Genomic DNA, 19,095 nt, shown 5'->3' on the forward strand with positions numbered 1-19,095 from the left:
GGCTGAGGCAGGAACCCTTGAGCCCAGAAGGGAGAGGCTGCAGTGAGCAGTGATTGTGCCACTGCACTCCAGTCTGGGTGACAAAGCAAGAGCCTGTCTCAAACAAAACCCTCTTAATTTCACTGCTTTTTTAAAATTATTTTTCTAGTTCTAGTCTCTATTTCATTTATTTCTGCTTTGATATTTATTATTTTCTTCCTTTAACTAACTCTAGGCTTAGTCTGTTCTTTTGATAGTTCCTTAAGTTGCTATGCCAATAGGTTATTTGGAGTTTTTCTTCTTTCTTGATGTAGGACTTCATTGCTATAAACTTTCCTCTTAGAACTGCTTTTGCCCCACATACCATAAATGGTATTTTTATGGGATGTTTCCATCTTCATTTGTCTCCAGATATTTTTAAATTTTCCTATTTCTTCTTTGACCCATTGGTTGTTTAGGAACATGTTGTTTAATTTCCACAGATTTCTGAATTTCTTAAAATTCCTATTACTGATTTCTAGTTTCATACCATTGTGGTCAGAAAAAATATGATTTTCAATCTTAAATTTGTTAAGACTTGCTTTGTGGCCTAAATATGGTCTATCCAGGAGAATGTTCAATGTGCACTTGAGAAAAATGTGTATTCTCATGCTGTTGAATGGAATGTTCTGTGTATGTTTGTTAGGTCCATTTGGTCTAATGTGTAATTCAAGTCCAGTGTTTACTGATTCTCTGTCTGGAAAATGTGTCCCTTGTTGAAGTCCCCTATTATTGTATTTCAGTTTCTCTCTTCAGATCTATTAATATTTGCTTTATAGATTTGGGTGCTCTGATAATGGATGCATATATATTTACAACTGTTTTATGTTCTTCATGAATCCATCCCTTTATTATTATATAACTTTGTCTCACTTGACAGTTTTTGGCTTAAAGTCTATTTTATCGAAGTACAGCTACTCCTGCTACCTTTTGGTTTCCTTTGCACAGAGTATCTTTTTCCATCTTTAATTTTCAAGCTACGTGTGTCTTTAAAGGTGAATTAAGTCTCTTTTAGGTGGCATATAGTTGGATCTTATGTTTAATCCAATCAGCCACTCTCTTTTGATTGACTAATCTAATCTATTCACATTCAAGGTAATTATTGATAGGTAAGGACTTATCACTGCAATTTTGTTCATTGTTTTGTAGATCCTTTGTTCCTTTCTTCCTCTCTTGCTTTCTTTCTGATTAGATGATTTTCTCTAATGGTATACTTTTATTCCTTGCTTTTTATCTACCTAATTTCTTATTTTGTGGCTACCATGAAGCTTACATAAATCATCTTATTTATTTTTTTGAGATGGAATCTCGCTCTGTACCCCGGGCTAGAGTGCAGTGGCACGATCTCGGCTCACTGCATCCCTTGCCTCCCAGGTCCTGGTTCCAGCGATTCTTCTGCCGCAGTCTCCCAAGTAGTTGGGATTACAGGCACGCACCACCATTCCCAGCTAATTTTTGTATTTTTAGTAGAGACACGGTTTCACCATTTGGCCAGGCTGGTATTGAACTCCTGACCTCATGATCCGCCCTCCGTGGCCTCCCAAAGTGCTAGGAATACAAGCGTGAGCCACCGCGCCCGGCCAACATCTTAGTTTGTAACAGGCTATTTTAAATTTATTACAACTTTGATTGCATAAAGTTCTGCTTTTACTTCACCCCTCCCACATACATTTCATGTTTTTGATGTCACAATTTACATTTTTATACTGAATACTCCTTTTGCCTTAGTTCTTTACACTATAAAAGATGAAGGGGAATAACTGAGTTTTGCTTTGAGAATATCAAGTTCCTTTGGCCTTAATTTTAGGCTCAATGAGAAATCTTTTGATACATAACTTGGGGCAGGAAGCATCACTGGCTCTGGAATCACAGCTCCGAATTCCGCCTGCTCTGCTAGCTCTTCGGTATGATACCTTGGTGAAATTACTTATCACCTCTGAGCCTCAGCTTTCTCACCTGTAAACGGCTTGAGACTGTCATATAGCTGTGGCAGGCATCCAAACAGTGACGACTTAATGGTTTAACCACTTCCCTCAATTTTATATCCTGGCACCTTCATCAGGAAGCAGTACCCTTGTAGCCCAGGTCTTGGGAGAAGTTATATAATAAAAGCTAAGCTTGCATTTCTGGGGTATTTGCCATGTGCCTGAATGGCACACAGCAAACATTTACATGTATTGTTTCATCTTCATAACAGTTCTGTTTATAAAGAAACAGAGGATTAGAGAGGTTAACTGATTGTTGATTATAGGTAGTACATGGCAGAAACAAGATCTATTTTCTATTTAAGGGTTAAAAATTTGTATTGGCTAGGTGCAGTGGCTCATGCCTGTAATCCCAGCACTTTGGGAGGCCAAGGCAGGTGGATAACCTGAGATCAGGAATTTGAGCCCAGCCTGGCCAACATGGTGAAACCCTATCTCTACTAAAAATTAAAAAATTAGCTGGGCGTGGTGGATGGGTGTAATCCCAGCTACTCGGGAGGCTGAGGCAAGAGAATCACTTGAACCTGGGAGGCGGAGGTTGCAGTGAGCCGAGACAGCACCACTGCACTCCAGCCTGAGCAGCAAGCGTGAAATTGTCTCAAAAAATAAAATAAAATAATAAAAAAAATTTGTATCTAGTTTATGTATCTATTTCCTGTGGGTTTGGTTAGTATCAGTCCATGAGAGCCTAATCATTCCAGTGCGCTCAGAAAAGGATCATCTGAGTATGTAAGGTGGAAACCTAGGTCTTTGGGTGTGGTGACCTCCTGTGGTGGTTGGTTCAATGATACATGAAGTCCCATAGCCAAAAACTGAGTTAAGTACTATTCTCGTTGGCAGCCCAGCCCCTGTCACAGGAGCATTTGGGTGGCTGGGCTGCTCTGAATAGAGCTGACGATGGAGCTGCTTATCTGAATTAAGGAGGGTTGTCATAGTCAGGATTCCTGACTTTGAGCTAATAAAATTGTGACAACAGGGCTCTAAATGTCCTCCATGACTTGACAGACTGAGCCAGCCAGCCAGGAGACCTGCAGAACTTAAACACAGAGCATTTATTTTTAGAAAGGGCAAGTCTTATACTCAAATAGGTTTTAACACGAACACATTAAAAGGGAGATGGCCCTGGCCCCCCCAGTGTCTCTGCTCTCTCCAAGGCATGTTTCAGTTATACTGCAGCCTGGCCAACCACTGTTCCCTGTAGAAGTTGAAGTTCCTCTGTATTATCCAGCAGCTGGAGGAGACGGAGTACAGCAGACTCTGGAATGCCATTTGTGTGAGTTCCATCTACTTTCTAGGCTTCAGGGGAAATGGAAAAAGTCCCAATAGGCAAAATGTGTTTCCTAAAAAGCTGGACAGAGGTATGTGACATTCCTTTGCTTAACAGGCAAAACAAAATCAACGAGTCTGGTGAACTGACGCCATGACAACAATGTGGAGAAGACTGGGAGTCTACGCTGGGAATGGTGCTGTGGACGCTCTGGGCACAGGAGCCCAATTTGGAACCTCTTCTCAGAAGCGTGGGAGGCGGTGGAGGCCAAGCCCACCAGAGGCGGGGTCTCTCTCCAGTGGCCTTGGGATCATCTCTGGTTCTCCTGGGCTAGGCTCCACGGAGTCATCAATCCTCAGTCACAGGTGGGGGAATGAGCTGCAGCTGGAAGTTCTCATTCTGGAAGATGCTGTTGAAAGCAGGAGCACTCTGCGAGCCACTGAATGGCCTATAGCTCTCGCTGCTGCGATTCTGGGAGAGTTCCGTGAGAAGAGCCAGCTGCAAAGGAAGGACACACATCAGCTAAGGTTTGTGGGGAGCAGAGGGAAGAGAGGCTCCTGAATCCACTGCTTCAGGTACATGAGAGACAGTGCTATGTTGCAGGAATAGTAACATGCACGGTCTGGATCTTAGGTCCATATATCACAAACTAGCAGTGTGACTTTGGGGCCTTAATTTCCTCATCCAATAATGAGACTGGACTGGTTCGCTCCCAAGGACACACAAACTGTGCTCTCCCTGGCACTGGAGAGCTCTCCCACCCTGGGCTGGCCCTGCGCTGAGGGCTCCTTCAGCTGCCCCTGCTGCCGCCCTTCTCTCCCTGTGGATGTGCCCTGTGCTGAGGAGCTTGTTCTCAGCTCTGCTCATTCCAGGCTCTCCACCTTGGTGCACTCTCCTTGGGGGTGAATGACTAATTATGACCACTGACTCTGACCTCTCTTCTGCCAACTCAAACTCAGGGGCTCCAGAGTGGAACCCCTGGATTCTACCTTCTCCTTCAAGTGAGTCCTCCCTGCTCCCAGCTTCCTTATTCCCACCAATGACATTAGCAGTACCCTCGTTCTGTCAGTGGCTCAATTCTGGAAGACCTGTCGAGGAGGATAGAAGGGTAGGAGGAGATGCTAATGTCGGCCTGTTGGGATGCTAGCACTCTGCCCCTCGGGGGGACCATCCCTTTCACCTAAAGAGGCTTTCTGCAAAAGCAGGGAGCTGGCAGCCTGGCTCTTGAGGTACCCTTGAAGGTCAGAGGAGACAAGAATTCTATACCCAAGGTCCTTAGACTTCCTGACTGATTAGGGTCTTTGCCTGTTGCTTCCCAGAACCTTGCGAGTTAACTTCCACCCCACAAGCCCAGGTCAATACGGTCCCTAATAACAGCAGTTGGGACCTGTGGGACGGGCCACCATGTCCCACTACCAATACTCTAAGGCACCCTGCGCAGGCTCACATGGAGGCCAGTGAAAGCCTGGCCCACGGAGAGCTCACAGCTGAGACAAGCGGGCCATCAGACTCCTCAGGGCAGCCCTGTCTGTGTCTACTAAACACGCCAGGAGTCCGAGGGGATGTCTAACAGCCTCTCGTGACTGCATCAAGTGTCTTTCCATGATCGGTACTTTGCTAGGTCCTTGACGTGTGTTATTTCTCATCCTTCACAACATACCTCTGGGGCAGAAACTCTGCGGCCTGAGAAGTGACTTGCCCTCGGTCACCAGCAGTGAGTAGCGATGTGGGATTCACCCACCAGGCACCATGTCTTTGAGGTGCCTCTGACCTCTGGCAAAGGGTTTTTCCCTCACAGGCAACGTTGGCACAAGCTCACATGTGTCCATGTGTCACTTCTGTGGAAAACTCAGTACCAGTGGCTGTGGTAACTGGGAAGACATCTAAAGGCCCCTGAGTTCTAAGTGTCAATTTATCACAAGTAATCCAGGTCCTGGCCAGAGACACATGTATGGTGTCATTTACAACTCAGTAACTCTGACTCAAGCTCTAACTGCAAGTTACTGAGCAGGCCCACTCAAGCAATACGCCAGGGGCCAAGAGATGTCCCTTGCTCTGTCCGAGTCCACTTTGTGCCACTTCCTTTCTTCCATAACCCTCTCAGTTGCCCATCAGCCTGTGACGTTCTCTGCAATGACTGTTATGTACGATGCCTTGAACAGAATGGGCAACAGATGCTCAACTCAATGCTTTCACATTCTGACACTGTGAGGTGGGAAGATCAATTGCAAAAAAATATATATATATATATTTCCCAGGAAAAGAGGTATTTTTGTGTTCTACTTTGGTAACTTTGTGATCTGGAAATCAATGAGCCCTAAATCAGAGTTCAACAGTTTGAAGCAGAAGAACCTCCTTGGAAGGCCCCAGAAACCCAACTCTTGGGGCAGAGCTTGGCTGAGGCTGGAAAGGGATGGGGTGAGGCCAGTTCAATAAAGCTGCTGGACTGCATCCAGGAGACCCCTGGAGAAGCTTCCTGGAGTAACCACCTCTGCCCAGACCAACTCTCAAAGAAGGAACACCACTTTTTTCTCTGGCTGCCAAGTAACCTAGTAGGTTCTGCCTAAGAATGGGGAGTGCGTGAAGGGGGCCCAGGTAGAGAAGCAGAGGACACAGCAGTTTGCACAAGCTTGAGATAAGCTCAGAAACAAATGGGACCAGCTAGAATTGAGGTGTGATCTGGGGAGTGGAGAAGATGCTAGGGTTTGGACTCATTCTTTAGGTGGTGGAGATCCAGAATGTGTCGTAAACAAGGGTATGACACATTTGGGTTTAGAAAGGGTGGCCAGGCAGCAGCATGGAGAAGGGACAGAAGGGTTTCTAGCCAATCAGAAGACCTGCAGTGGCCTCCGTGAGTGATGAGGCGGCCCCACTGGGGGTAGTGGCAAAAGGGGATTAGTAGAGAAGATCCCACAGGATGTCCCCAGTTGGGTGGAAGGAAGGGGAGGGGTGAGCCTAGTGCTGCCAGGTCTCTGCTCTGGGTGGCTGGAAGACAGAGGTGTCGTTCCTGAGGCAGGCACCAGGTGCAAAGAACAGGTCGAGAAAGCGATGAGTATGCTTCTGAAGTGCCTGGGGGACACCTGGTCTGATGTGGTGGCAGCGACTGCTAGAAGCCCTCCAGTCTGTGCTCTTCTTCTCCAGTTAGAGTAGACCAAGAATTGTAGCCTGAGGTCTTTTGGAATAAAATCCAATTTTCCCAGTCATTGCAGTGAGGCATGGTCATGGGTCTAAATTCTAGACAGTGGAGATAAGTGGAAGCAACCAGGTTGAACCACAGAAGTTTAAGTCACGTGCTAAGGAAGGCAGAGCACAAGACACACGAAAGCTGGAGGGAGGTGCGTGGATGTGCCCTGGCTGGCTGCAGTTACACTTCTCTCTTGCTTAAACCACTACTACTTTGCATTTGTCTTTCATGGCCAAAACTAATTCAACCAATGCAGATGCCCAGGAGGGTCTAGGGCTTCGGACAGATTGGGCACCTATCCATATCCTAAGCAAAGCCCTCCTGGGATCAGCCTTCTGGCCTGCTCTCTCTGGAGGGAGGTCAAACACAAAAGCCCTTCTGTGTCCTCACAGGTCATGGTAGGTAAGGGACAGACAGCTTTCCACTTCCTTTGCTCTCTTTGCCAAGCTCGGAGTGCTCCCTGGGGCCAGGGTCTGTTGTCCATGTAGCCATAACAGGGATGCCAGGGCACCTTCCAGGTTAGGAGGAGGCTAGAGGGAGGTTCCAAGACACTGCCTTTCTAAAGCAGTAAATTATAAATAGGGAAATGAAAATATAAACAACCACACAAACATTACCCTGGAGCTTCCTCGGTAGAGACGGCAAAGCTGATCAAATGCTTGGATTTGCTGTGGATCCAGAACAGGTTCTGAGGTTCCCTGAAGAATAAAAACCGATACGATTAACAACATCATGTGGCTAGGCAGCCTCTGAACGTGCTCTACACGATGCTGAAGCAGAATATGGTGCTTCCTTCATTCTTCTGAAAGCAATCCATGCTACCAGCAATTAATGACATATATGCTGAACATGAGTTAGAAATTGGCACGTCCCCTAAGAACTCTCCTTGGTGTGTGGCTGCAGGTTGACCTGTCTGTGGACCCTTTTCCCAATGGAGTCTCCAAATGTCCCGTATGTACAGGTTCCTTTCAGGTTTCTTGATCCCTCTTTGGCATCACTATGCAGAGCTAGTTAGTTCCTTCCAGCCTTGCATTCCCATGTCCATCACTTTACATGGCCAGCAAAGATACCCCTTTTCTCTGTCTTGGTAACAGGAGATGCACTGTCATTTAAAAATCTCATCCTCTCCCTGTTTCATTATAAAGCTGGTAGCCACCTATGGGGTTGCAAGATTCATCTGCTGCTTTTGGGAAAAGGGCCAGTCTAGCCTGCTCTTACAGCAGCCTTGTTTTGTTCCACCTGTTACTGTGGTGGGACCTGCCAAACTGTGGTTTTTCTCTCAGTGGACCTGATCCAACTCACATGCAGAGAGAAGAAATGGAATCCTGGGGGAGGCGGCCATAGGTTTTGGAGTCAGAGGAGAATCTGGATACTAGTTCTGACAGTAACCTGCTATGTAACTTTAGGCAAGTCACCTCACTTCTCTAAACCTCAGCTGCCTTGCCTGTGGGAAGGAAGGGGTAATGCTTACCTTTTGAGATTACCAAAAATTAAATGAGATATATATTTAAAGTGTCGCCTGCCTAGTACCAGGCGAGGGTTCAGTACACACTAGCTTTTCTTACAATTCAGAGATACCCATAGTTAAAAGTTGATTTCAGAAGCATTTTTGTTTATGTATAAGATTAATTGAAAGACGTTTTTCTTTGCCCTATATTATGAACCTGTCCCAAGCGTCTGCACTGTACAGGTTGGTGGGTAAGAGCCTGCACTCCAGAGTTCATCAGCCTAAGCCCAAACCCTGGCTTTAACAATTATGAGCAGCACAATCTTAGGCAAGTTCTCTGAGGTGGGTACTTTTTGCTTGCTTGTTTGTTTTTGCTCACATGGGGATAATGACTATAGCTATACCACATAAAGTGGCTATGAAGATTCAAGAAGGTAATGCACGCAGAACACATAGTAGATGCACGGGACTCTGCAGGTTCTCACTGAGCACTACTAACTAGAGAGCACAGGAAGGCCCACAGGTACCACGCACAGGGCCGGTCTCCAGGGGACAACGTCATGTGGCCCTTGTCCTGATGTGGCTATAGAAACAGAAAGGAAGGGGGCATCAGAGCATCATGCACAGGCAAAACTGGGTAATGAAGGAGGCTGGGGGATGTGCAGGAGTGGGTATGCGGAGTGTGAGAGGGAAAACTTCATGGAAATGAGAGCTGCTACGGTCAGCTCCCTGTCTGTCTTGCTCACCAGTGCCCAGTACTGTGCTTGCACAGAGTAGCCACAGAGTCATCATCTGCTGATCAAATGAAGGGATGGGAGGGCTGACATGCAGATTTCCGATTTCTTACTATTTATCACTGGAGTTGTGACCAACCCTCTGCCATGCAGTAAGAACACAGGGCAGGGCTTCTGACACACTTGGGCTCAATCTGGACTCTGCCCAAGACTAGGTGAGTGGCTTTAGGCAAGGAATTTAGCTTCTCTCAGTCTCAGTTTCTTTATCTATAAAACTCTACTTTGCAGAATTGTTGTGAAAATTAGACATCATATATGGGCTTAGCATCTATTTGATGTTCAATCAATGGCAGTAATTACTGTGACTGTGTTGTTTATACTCCCAGAGAGAAGTGCCCCCTAGAAAGAACAGTGGGATGAAATCAGGAAACATGGGCTCCAATCCTGTTACCTGCTCCCTGTATAACCTGAGGAGGTCACATCTCTCCTCTGAGTCTATGTTCCAACTGATTAAAGGGCAATGCCACCCCGGCCACACTCCACCATCCAGGGAAGACGTGGGCACCACGAGATTAACAGGCATTTAGGGCATGGAAAGTTCAAGAAAATTAGTAATGTATACTGAGCCTAATCATGGCTTTTATCTTTTACTGCATATTCGGAAGCAAATTAGGGGTAATGTCACAAAGACACATGGCAGCCCTGAAGAGAAATAACAGTTTCCATCTACAGATGCCAAATTAGGGTCAGACAAAAAATAAAGGAGGAGCAACTAAATATGAACATAATCTCTGTTCACATCTAAAAACATAAAAGTATTCTCAGACCACTAAATCCCCCAGGATAAAACTGGTTAGGAGTGATTTTCCAATTGGAAAGACAGAAAAATGCATTTGCTGCTGTCTGTTAGAGCAAATTTCTTTCTTTCCATGTAACAAAGTCCAGTGTTAAGAGCTAAAAATTAAACTGTAGCGAGTGTGAGAGGAAGAAACAGTGGCCACCCTGGAAATGACCTTGTAGTACTCAGCATTAAAGTAAATCCAGTGGAAAGCGAGGTCCTGATGGTCTCTGAGAGCCCAGGGAGGGGTGTTGGGTTAACACGGCTGCCAGCACAGTGCGAAGCTCAGTGACTCACAGAGGTGAAAGTGGGAGCAGTAACCATATCCGCTAGAAGGAAGAAAACAAACCAGGGCTCTCAGGATCCACAGACCTCTTTTTTTCTTTTTTTTTGAGACAGAGTCTTGCTCTGTCGCCCAGGCTGGAGTGCAGAGACATGATCTCAGCTCACTGCAACCTCAGCCTCCCAGGTTCAAGCGATTCTCCTACCTCAGCCTCCTCAGTAGCTGGGATTACAGGTGCGCACCACCACGCCTGGCTATTTTTTCTATTTTTAGTAGAGATGGGGTTTCACCATGTTGGTCAGGCTGGTCTTGAATTCCTGACCTCAGGTGGTCCATCCGCCTCGGCCTCCCAAAGTGCTGGGATTACAGGCGTGAGCCACCGTGCCTGGCCACAGACCTCTTAACAAACGTATCAAGCTCTGATATAGGAAAACAACCATGATCCACTGCCACCTTACAGACCAAGTTCTCAAGAACAGGGCTGATTCTACTCCTAGGGATATTGGACACGAAGCCTTCCAAATCATACTCGAAGACACAGACTGCCACAGAAGTCTGAGCTCTGCTTGTTCATTTCTTACTCTCTACAACTACTAAGATCCTGAAATCAAAACCCTAACATTTCCTTTCCTAATTATCTTTCCACACTAACACATGAGAGGATCAAATCATTGAGAGAGACACGGGCCACTCTGTATAATTCGTAACACAATCATGTCTTTCGGTATTCTAGAAGCCTCCTACAGGCGCTTCTGTAATTTTCTGGTGGCAATGAAGGTGGAGATGAAGTAGGACGAGTGGAATGAGAAGCATATTTCCCCCTTTTCTCCCTGTATGCCCTCCACCTCACTTTCAAATCTTTCCCTATATCTGTTATAGCCTCAGCCAGTCTTTTGCCACCACTTAAGCTGTTTCACACTGGAGGTCCTTAATATTTAAAAGTTTTGCCTAAATCAAAGTTTGGCTTCAGAGATAAAGGAAAAGCCACATACATACCTCCTTTCCCTCTGCAAACAGGAAATACTTTTTCTAAATTCCCACCCACAACACAGTTTGCTCTCAGACTGAACCTGACTCCTCATAGCCCCTCATTCTCTAATGCCTCAAAACTCTCAGTAGGTCACAGCTAATAATGAATTAGGTAATGAAATAATACGACAGGCAGACAAGCTGCTAAGCTGCCTAGAGAGAGGAGGGGAAAATGTGGCAGAACGTCTCTGCAGGAGATTCTTTCATAGTGGTCATGACCCTAGAATGACCAGCTCTAGGGGAGGTGAGTGCTTGAGGCCACAGAGACAGACTGAAAGGCTAACTGAAAAATAACCTTAAAAACCCAAGCCCTTCAATACCACAATTAAAAAGAAACAACATGGCGACCGTTCACAGCACAGGGAAAAACGCTGGTTTACGTTTTCTCAGATGCGACACAGAGGAACAATCCTCCCTCCCCGCTGCAGCAGCTCGCTTTATCGATCGTGTAATGACCATGTGCCAGCCACTGTCACAAGTACTGCGCATGGATCATCTCATTTAATCATCTCAAAAACCCTACGAGGTAGGTACTTTTCTTGTTGTTATTTTACAGGTGAAGAAACTCAGGTCCTGGGATTCAGTGATATGCCAGGTCACTCTGGCTGGTGGCGGAGCCCAGATCTGAATTGGCACAGCCCGGTTCCAGAGGTGCCTTTCATCTGCCATTCTCTCGGTAGCGGTCTGAAAGAAGCCTGAGGAAAGTCACTTTCTTTTTTTTTTTTTGACATGGAGTTTCACTCTTGTTGCCCAGGCTGGAGTGCTGTGGCACGATCTCGGTTCACTGCAACCTCTGCCTCCCAGGTTCAAGTGATTCTCCTGTCTCAGCCTCCCAAGTAGCTGGGATTACAGGCACATGCCACCATGCCCAGCTAATTTTTGTATTTTTAGGACAGACGAGGTTTCATCATATTAGTCAGGCTGGTCTTGAACTCCTGACCTCAGGTGATCCGCCTGCCTCAGCCTTCCAAAGTGCTGCGATTACAGGCGTGAGCCACCATGCCCAGCCGACTAAGTCACTTTCAAGGGCCCCAAAAGGTTATGTGAGGAGCAGTGTAGGACTCGCCTGGATCAATCTGCTTAATCAAGCTCCTGTGAAACTGATGGACACCTGCCCTCCTTCTGGGGATCCTTCACAATTCTGCTTTCATTGCAAAACTCATCCCATCATTCTATAAAGTATAAACAAAAGACCCAGGAGAGAGGAGAGAGCAGCTAATGGAAATAAATATAGCTAGCTATTAGTGTTCTGCTTAAAAATGACTTTGGAAGCCTAGACCAAAGCCCAGTGTTAAGAACTAAGCTTCGTTCTGCAGTGAGACACTTCACATACAACGTAATGACAGTTTTGGGTACACACTAGGCATTCACGAATGCCTCTGCCATCACAGAAAAAAGTCTGAACTTGGCTCTGACACTAATTAGTTGTGTTGATATCCCTCATATCAGTTCTCTCAACTACAAACGGGGAAAATCTCTGCACAGCCTACCTTACAAGGCTCTTTCTTGTGAGGAAAGGGCTGGGAAGGGAAATGGAGAAAGCTCATTTCCTGTTGTCCATTAGTCTCTGGCCTTCTGCTAGCTACTTTTATGTTTAATGTGTACATTAGCCCATTGAAGGAGAAATTATTTTCTCTAATTTACCTGTGAGGAAACGGAAGTTTAGACATATTAAAATACAGCTTGTAAGAGACAGGGTAACTCTTGATAACGGGTCTAACCCTAAAGCCCACTATGACATGTTAGTGACAAACATAAGGTGCTCTGAATGTATACAGTTTCATGGGCTTCTCGTGGACACCCTGGGCTGCCTGGTCTGTGTCTGTAGGGGCTGATGCTGAATCTGCCCGAGTGCCTACCGGGATCCTTTGTGGTGCTATCATAAGGTTATCACGAGGTGAAGGCTGTGTCATTAGATAAGGAAACCTAAGTATCTTCTGTTTGGTGTTGGTCACCTGTTTTGCTCCCTCACAAAAGAAAATGTCCCCCAATTGGTTTAAAGTCTTTGAAACCCATATGCTGTTCCTGCATAGACTTGGCTACTCCTTGCCCAACCTGCTTTGAAAGGCAACAGCTTGGGGGAAAATCTGTGGTGACAAAAGCTGATCATCTCATTATACATTTTTAAAAAATGGATTAAAAAAATGTAGAATACAGTTTGAATTCTTAGATAACTAATGTAGCTCCTTGGTCAAATTCATGACAGCCTTCCTGTTTTCTTGACAGGGTTGGAAAGGGTTGGCCATCTCAATGTATCTGCCTCACAGGCAGGGGAAGCTCAAATTCCCAAACATTAAAAAATCACAGCTGGATTCTGCCACCCACAATGTAGCAGAGGTATTTTCCCGAGTCATCATTATCCCGAGATGCCAGGACAGAGAGCAGGACCGTTACAAACAGGCATGAAAATGACAGCACAGGGACACGGATGACAGTGAGACTGACCCCCTTCCCGGGGCCACTGTCCTGCGCAAACCTGGAGTCTTGCCACACAGCATACTGTGGCCATTCCATAATTACATATTCTTTTGTCAGTACAGGAAGATCTTTAAAAAATCCAGAAAGATTACTGTTACAGGGCACGTACTAGGGAAAGGGATACTCTGGGGATCTGCCCTAGTAGAACTTCAAAATAAGCCTCAAAAATATGTGGCTGATTTAGTAGTAATTAATAGCTTGCCAGAGAAAAACCTCAAAAGTCTCTGAAGGAAGACAACACAATCCAGATGCTTGACAACACAGAGTAGGGGCTCTCTTTTAAGGAGGTGTTATTATGTCTTGAATAATACCCACCATCAGTTGATATTTCATGGAAAACCAGGGAGCAAAATTTCAATATTATGATGGAAGAAATGTAAATTCTAACCAGAACACACCTAGGATATTTGTAGAAAACAACAAAACGTAAAAGTCCCAAGGCAGTGACTTGTCAGCCACAGCAGAGACTGTGCTAAGCCCCCGCCTACATTCCACGTTCATCTCCTCCTCCTTCCCTTCTGCGTTAGCCAATGGAGATTCCCAGTTTCCCGAACACGCCCAATCCAATGTTTGATACTGTATGAAGACGTGGGAGCTTTCAGGGTGGCACAATTGATTTGGGACAGAGGTCCAGGCAGAAGGCTACGCTCTGCAGTGACAGAAAACACTACACACATTAGAGCAGTACAATCTATGAAGCCCTGTTCAAATCCCATGACCTTTACAAATGGCTGATAATTTAGCACAGCACAATTAAGAACGGCCTCCTGACTTGTTTTAATGCACAGTGACAGGCTGCTAGTGGCTCTGTCACACATACTGAAGAGAAAGAAGATAACTACCATGTATTGTGGGAAGTGCCTAAAAGCTTCATCAGGAAACATGTTGGAGGGGAAAGGCCCATTTGTAACTCGATCAATAATCTCAACATCCAAGAAGATGGTAGCCATGAGCGAACTCCTGTTTTGCTGAGGGAGTTCCCTTCCATATAGAAAGGGCATACGATAGTATAGAGAACTACTGGCACCGAGATGGTCTCACACACAGCCCCATAATAAGACACACATATGACAATCTGAGTGGGAACAGACAACTACTCAAGCAGAAGTGTCATATTAAGAAGTGCAAAACCCACAGCCATTAGCTCTCAGCTGCATTAGCATGGGAGCTAATAAATGATGTTAGCTAAGTCTCTGATGATGAGCTGTAAGGCTCTATCCTTGGCTTTTTTTTTTTCCCTTTGAGATGGAGTTTTGCTGTTGTTGACCAGGCTAGAGTGCAATGGCATGACCTCGGCTCACTGCAACCTCCGCCTCCCAGGTTCAAATGATTCTCCTACCTCAGCCTCCCGAATAGCTGGGATTACCGATGCATGCCACCATGTCCAGCTAATTTTTTGTGTTTTTCAGTATACACAGGGTTTCACCATGTTGGCCAGGCTTGTCTCAAACTCCTGACCTCGGGTGTTCCGCCTGCCTCGGCCTCCCAAAGTGCTGGGATTACAGGTGTGAGCCACCGCGCCCGACCAACCTTGGCTTTTTTATATACAAATATTTTATCAATGGCTTAAAGGGAAAAGAACCCTATCCTTGGGAGGAAAAAATGATTCCCAAGGGTCAGAAACTGAAACAATATAAGCAATGCCTGGCACTTGGCTCCAGAAACCAAGGGTATATGCATCAGTAGCATGTGTGAACAGAATTGGGAGTTTGATATCAGTATGTTAATTGTTAATCAACCATGCAAAGTGGCTGCTAAAAAAGTTAATGTGCTTTTGGTTCCCATTTACAGAAACAGATTCCAGAGTAAGGAAGATGATGACGTCATTTTGTTCTAAAATGACCTCACCTGAAGTACAATGGTAGTACTCAAGATGTGGTATGATAGCGTGGAGAAGATAGAGGAAATGGATTGTGGATGTTCTGCCTGGACAAGGGACCACCGAGGGCTGGAGATTGAGGACCTCAGCTATATGAAGGACTGGAAAGGCTGCACTGTAACAGAAGGATTAAGCTGTTTTTGGTAGGTCCCAGGGGAAGGACCAGGATCAATTGGCTTCACCTACTACAACGAAGAATTATCTTAGTTACAGCTTCCAAAGATGGAATATCCTGCCCTAAGAAGGTGGTTTTCAAGCAGAGGCAGAACACTGCTTGTTCCAATGGATGAGGAGAGAGGCTATTTCTAGCATGACAGCCTGAGGAGCTCTGCTGTAGTCTGGATGTTGTTCCCTTCAACCCTTGTATTGAGATTGGAGCTCCAATGTTGGAGGGGCCTAATGGAGGTGTTTGTGCTATGGAGGTGGATCCCTCATGAATAGATTAGTGCCTTCCCTGAGGGTGGGAGGTGAGTGATTTCTCACTCTATTAGTTCCCATGAGAGGTGGTTGTTTAAAAGAGCCTGGTACTTCCCTCCCCTCCCTCTCCCGGTGCTCCTCTTGTGTTGCTGAAACAATGCCCCAAAGAGTTAAAAACAATCTACGACTAACAGAAATTCTTGAGTTTGCAACATAGCAGATAAGGAACAATTTGCTAAAATGCTAAAACTTCCTCTGCTTGTGAGATTAAAAAACGGTTGAAATTGGCTGGAAGCAACATGGCTGACTGCAGTTTGTACGGAATGAGCTCACTGATGTCACAGCCCAATTTCTACTGCGTATTTCACACTAATTCTTCCCAAACTTGCACTTGAGACCCATGAGGTAGCATGCAGAGATAAACGCGCATCCCTGAGGACTTTCCAGACCTTCTCTTTTCTACTAATCACCTGCTGATCCCAGAATCTACCCCTTGAACCTTTACTAATAAAATTACTGCCTTAGAGCCAGCATAGGGAGACAGATTTGAGCTGGACTCCTGTCTTCTTGTTAGTCAATTTATAATAAAAAGCAGTTCTTTTCTAAAAACAAAAACAAAAGCAAAAACAAAAAACACCCACAGTGTCATAGTGTTGGCTTCTAACGTATCAGGCCAGCAATGCCCCTTTTTCTTGGTAACAATGTGATCTCTGGACATGTTGGCTCCTCTTTGCCTTCTGCTTTGAGTGGAGGCAGCATGAGGCTCCCACCAGAAGCAGATGCTCGTACATGCTGCTTGTATAGCCTACAGAACCATGAGCAAAATAAACCTATTTTCTTTATAAATTACCCAGCTGTAGGTATTCCTTTATAGCAATACAAGTGAATTAAGATAAACTCCAAATAAAAACTGGTAAAAACTATAAAACAAAAACTCCAAGCATTTAAAGACCAAATGAAGAAACTATCCTCCCTACACTATGAAAATTTGGTAAGAAAGATGACTATGGTTTCTGAACCGACTGCTCCCTTCCCCACCTTCACAACTCAGCAAGACAGAACTCCACACTACTGCAACCAAGAACAGCAGGCTCTCTTTATCTCAAGACCACAGTTGGAAGGCTTTCTTCCCAGTAGGAGCAGGACTTTGGTATTTTTCATCCTGCCATCAGCTACGTGTTGCTGGAGCTAAGTCCTAGGTGAGTAGAGTCAAGAGGTAATGGGGGTTCCCTTCTTCTGGAAGCCTCTACTCATGGAATGGAAGCTCTACCTTGGAGGCTGTGCACTGAAAATCTTTGGTCTCTGATCACCCTTGCCCTGGCTTATGAGTCTGGGAGAGGCAGGCCAGGAGGCTGCTTAGGCTTTCACCTTAGGCTCCTGTCCCTCCCCGCTTCCAACAGCATTCAACTAGTAGACCAGGGGATGACAGTCAGCGAAAAGCTTGCCATTGTGCCTACCCCCAGCTCCAGAGCCCCAGCTCAGAGATTTTTCCTTGGGAAAAAAGTAGATCCTAAAATAAATAACTCCTAATCTTTTCCCAGAGGAACTGACTTCACTTGATACTGAATATAGAGAATTTCAGTCCTAAGTGTGTTCTTAAGAACAGTGGAGGGGGGCATGCCCAAGATGGCAGAATAGGAACAGATCCAAAAAAAAGAGAATTTTAGACCAATATCCCTGATGAACATCCATGCAAAAATCCTCAATAAAATACTGGCAAACCGAATCCAACAGCACATCAAAAAGCTTATCCACCATGATCAAGTGGGCCTCAACCCTCGGATGCAAGGCTGGTTCAACATACACAAATCAATAAACGTAATCCAGCATATAAACAGAACCAAAGACAAGAACCACATGATTATCTCAATAGATGCAGAAAAGGCCTTTGACAAAATTCAACAGCCTTTCATGCTAAAAACTCTCAATAAATTTGGTATTGATGGAACGTATCTCAAAATAATAAGAGCTATTTATGACAAACCCACAGCCAATATCATACTGAATGGGCAAAAACTGGAAGCATTCCCTTTGAAAACTGGCACGACAGGGATGCCCTCTCTTACCACTCCTATTCAATATAGTGTTGGAAGTTCTGGCTAGGGCAATCAGGCAAGAGAAAGAAATAAAGGGTATTCATTCAGTTAGGAAAAGAAGTAGTCAAATTGTCCCTGTTTGCAGATGACATGATTGTATATTTAGAAAACCCCTTTGTCTCAGTCCAAAATCTCCTTAAGCTGATAAGCAACTTCAGCAAAGTCTCAGGATACAAAATCAATGTGCAAAAATCACAAGCATTCTTATACACCAGTAACAGACAAACAGAGAGCCAAATCATGAATGAACTCCCATTCACAATAGCTTCAAAGAGAATAAAATACCTAGGAATCCAATTTACAAGGGATGTAAAGGACCTCTTCAAGGAGAACTACAAACCACTGCTCAATGAAATAAAAGAGAACACAAACAAATGGAAGAACATGGATAGGAAGAATCAATATTGTGAAAATGGCCATACTGCCCAAGGTAATTTACAGATTCAATGCCATCCCCATTAAGCTACCAATGACTTTCTTCACAGAATTGGAAAAAACTGCTTTAAAGTGCATATGGAACCAAACAAGACCCCGTATTGCCAAGACAATCCTACGTCAAAAGAACAAAGCTGGAGGCATCACACTACCTGACTTCAAACTGTACTACAAGGCTACAGTAACCAAAACAGCATGGTACTGGTACCAAAACAGAGATATAGACCAATGGAACAGAACAGAGCCCTCAGAAATAATACCACACATCTACAGCCATCTGATCTTTGACAAACCTGACAAAAACAAGAAATGGGGAAAGGATTCCCTATTTAATAAATGGTGCTGGGAAAATTGGCTAGCCATAAGTAGAAAGCTGAAACTGGATCCTTTCCTTATTCCTTATACTAAAATTAATTCAAGATGGATTAGAGATTTAAATGTTAGACCTAAAACCATAAAACCCTAGAAGAAAACCTAGGTAATACCATTCAGGGCATAGGCATGGGCAAGGACTTCATGTCTAAAACACCAAAAGCAATGGCAACAAAAGCCAAAATTGACAAATGGGATCTAATTAAACTAAAGAGCTTCTGCACAGCAAAAGAAACTACCAGCAGAGTGAACAGGCAACCTACAGAATGGGAGAAAATTTTTGCAATCTACTCATCTGACAAAGGGCTAATATCCAGAACTTATAAAGAACTCAATCAAATTTACAAGAAAAAAACAAACAACCCCATCAAAAAGTGGGCAAAGGATATGAACAGACACTTCTCAAAAGAAGACATTAATACAGCCAACAGACACATGAAAAAATGCTCATCATCACTCACCATCAGAGAAATGCAAATCAAAACCACAATGAGATACCATCTCATACCAGTTAGAATGGCAATCATTAAAAAATCAGGAAACAACAGGTGCTGGAGAGGATGTGGAGAAATAGGAACACTTTTACACTGTTGGTGGGACTGTAAACCAGTTCAACCATTGTGGAAGACAGTG

General features: G+C 44.8%; 1 protein-coding gene across 5 annotated transcripts in view; it reads right to left on the reverse strand.

Moving 5' to 3' along the window:
* Positions 1–3,032: 3,032 nt before the first annotated feature.
* VPS8 (VPS8 subunit of CORVET complex) overlaps positions 3,033–19,095 on the reverse strand; it is a 252,301-nt gene continuing 236,238 nt past the window's right edge. For 4 of the 5 annotated variants that reach the window (XM_009201234.4, XM_021934597.2, XM_017955614.2 and 1 more), the window contains 2 exons: positions 7,072–7,152; positions 3,059–3,768 (listed from right to left, as the gene is read on the reverse strand). In XM_009201234.4, coding sequence (XP_009199498.3) covers positions 3,619–3,768; positions 7,072–7,152 — 231 coding nt within the window. In that variant the 3' untranslated portion in view covers positions 3,059–3,618. Of the gene's footprint in view, positions 3,769–7,071; positions 7,153–19,095 lie in introns of all 5 variants that reach the window. The other variant, XM_003894741.4, reaches the window with a different exon arrangement.

This window comes from Papio anubis, chromosome 2 (genome assembly GCF_008728515.1).
Source record: "Papio anubis isolate 15944 chromosome 2, Panubis1.0, whole genome shotgun sequence".
In the NCBI taxonomy this organism is placed as follows: domain Eukaryota; kingdom Metazoa; phylum Chordata; class Mammalia; order Primates; family Cercopithecidae; genus Papio; species Papio anubis.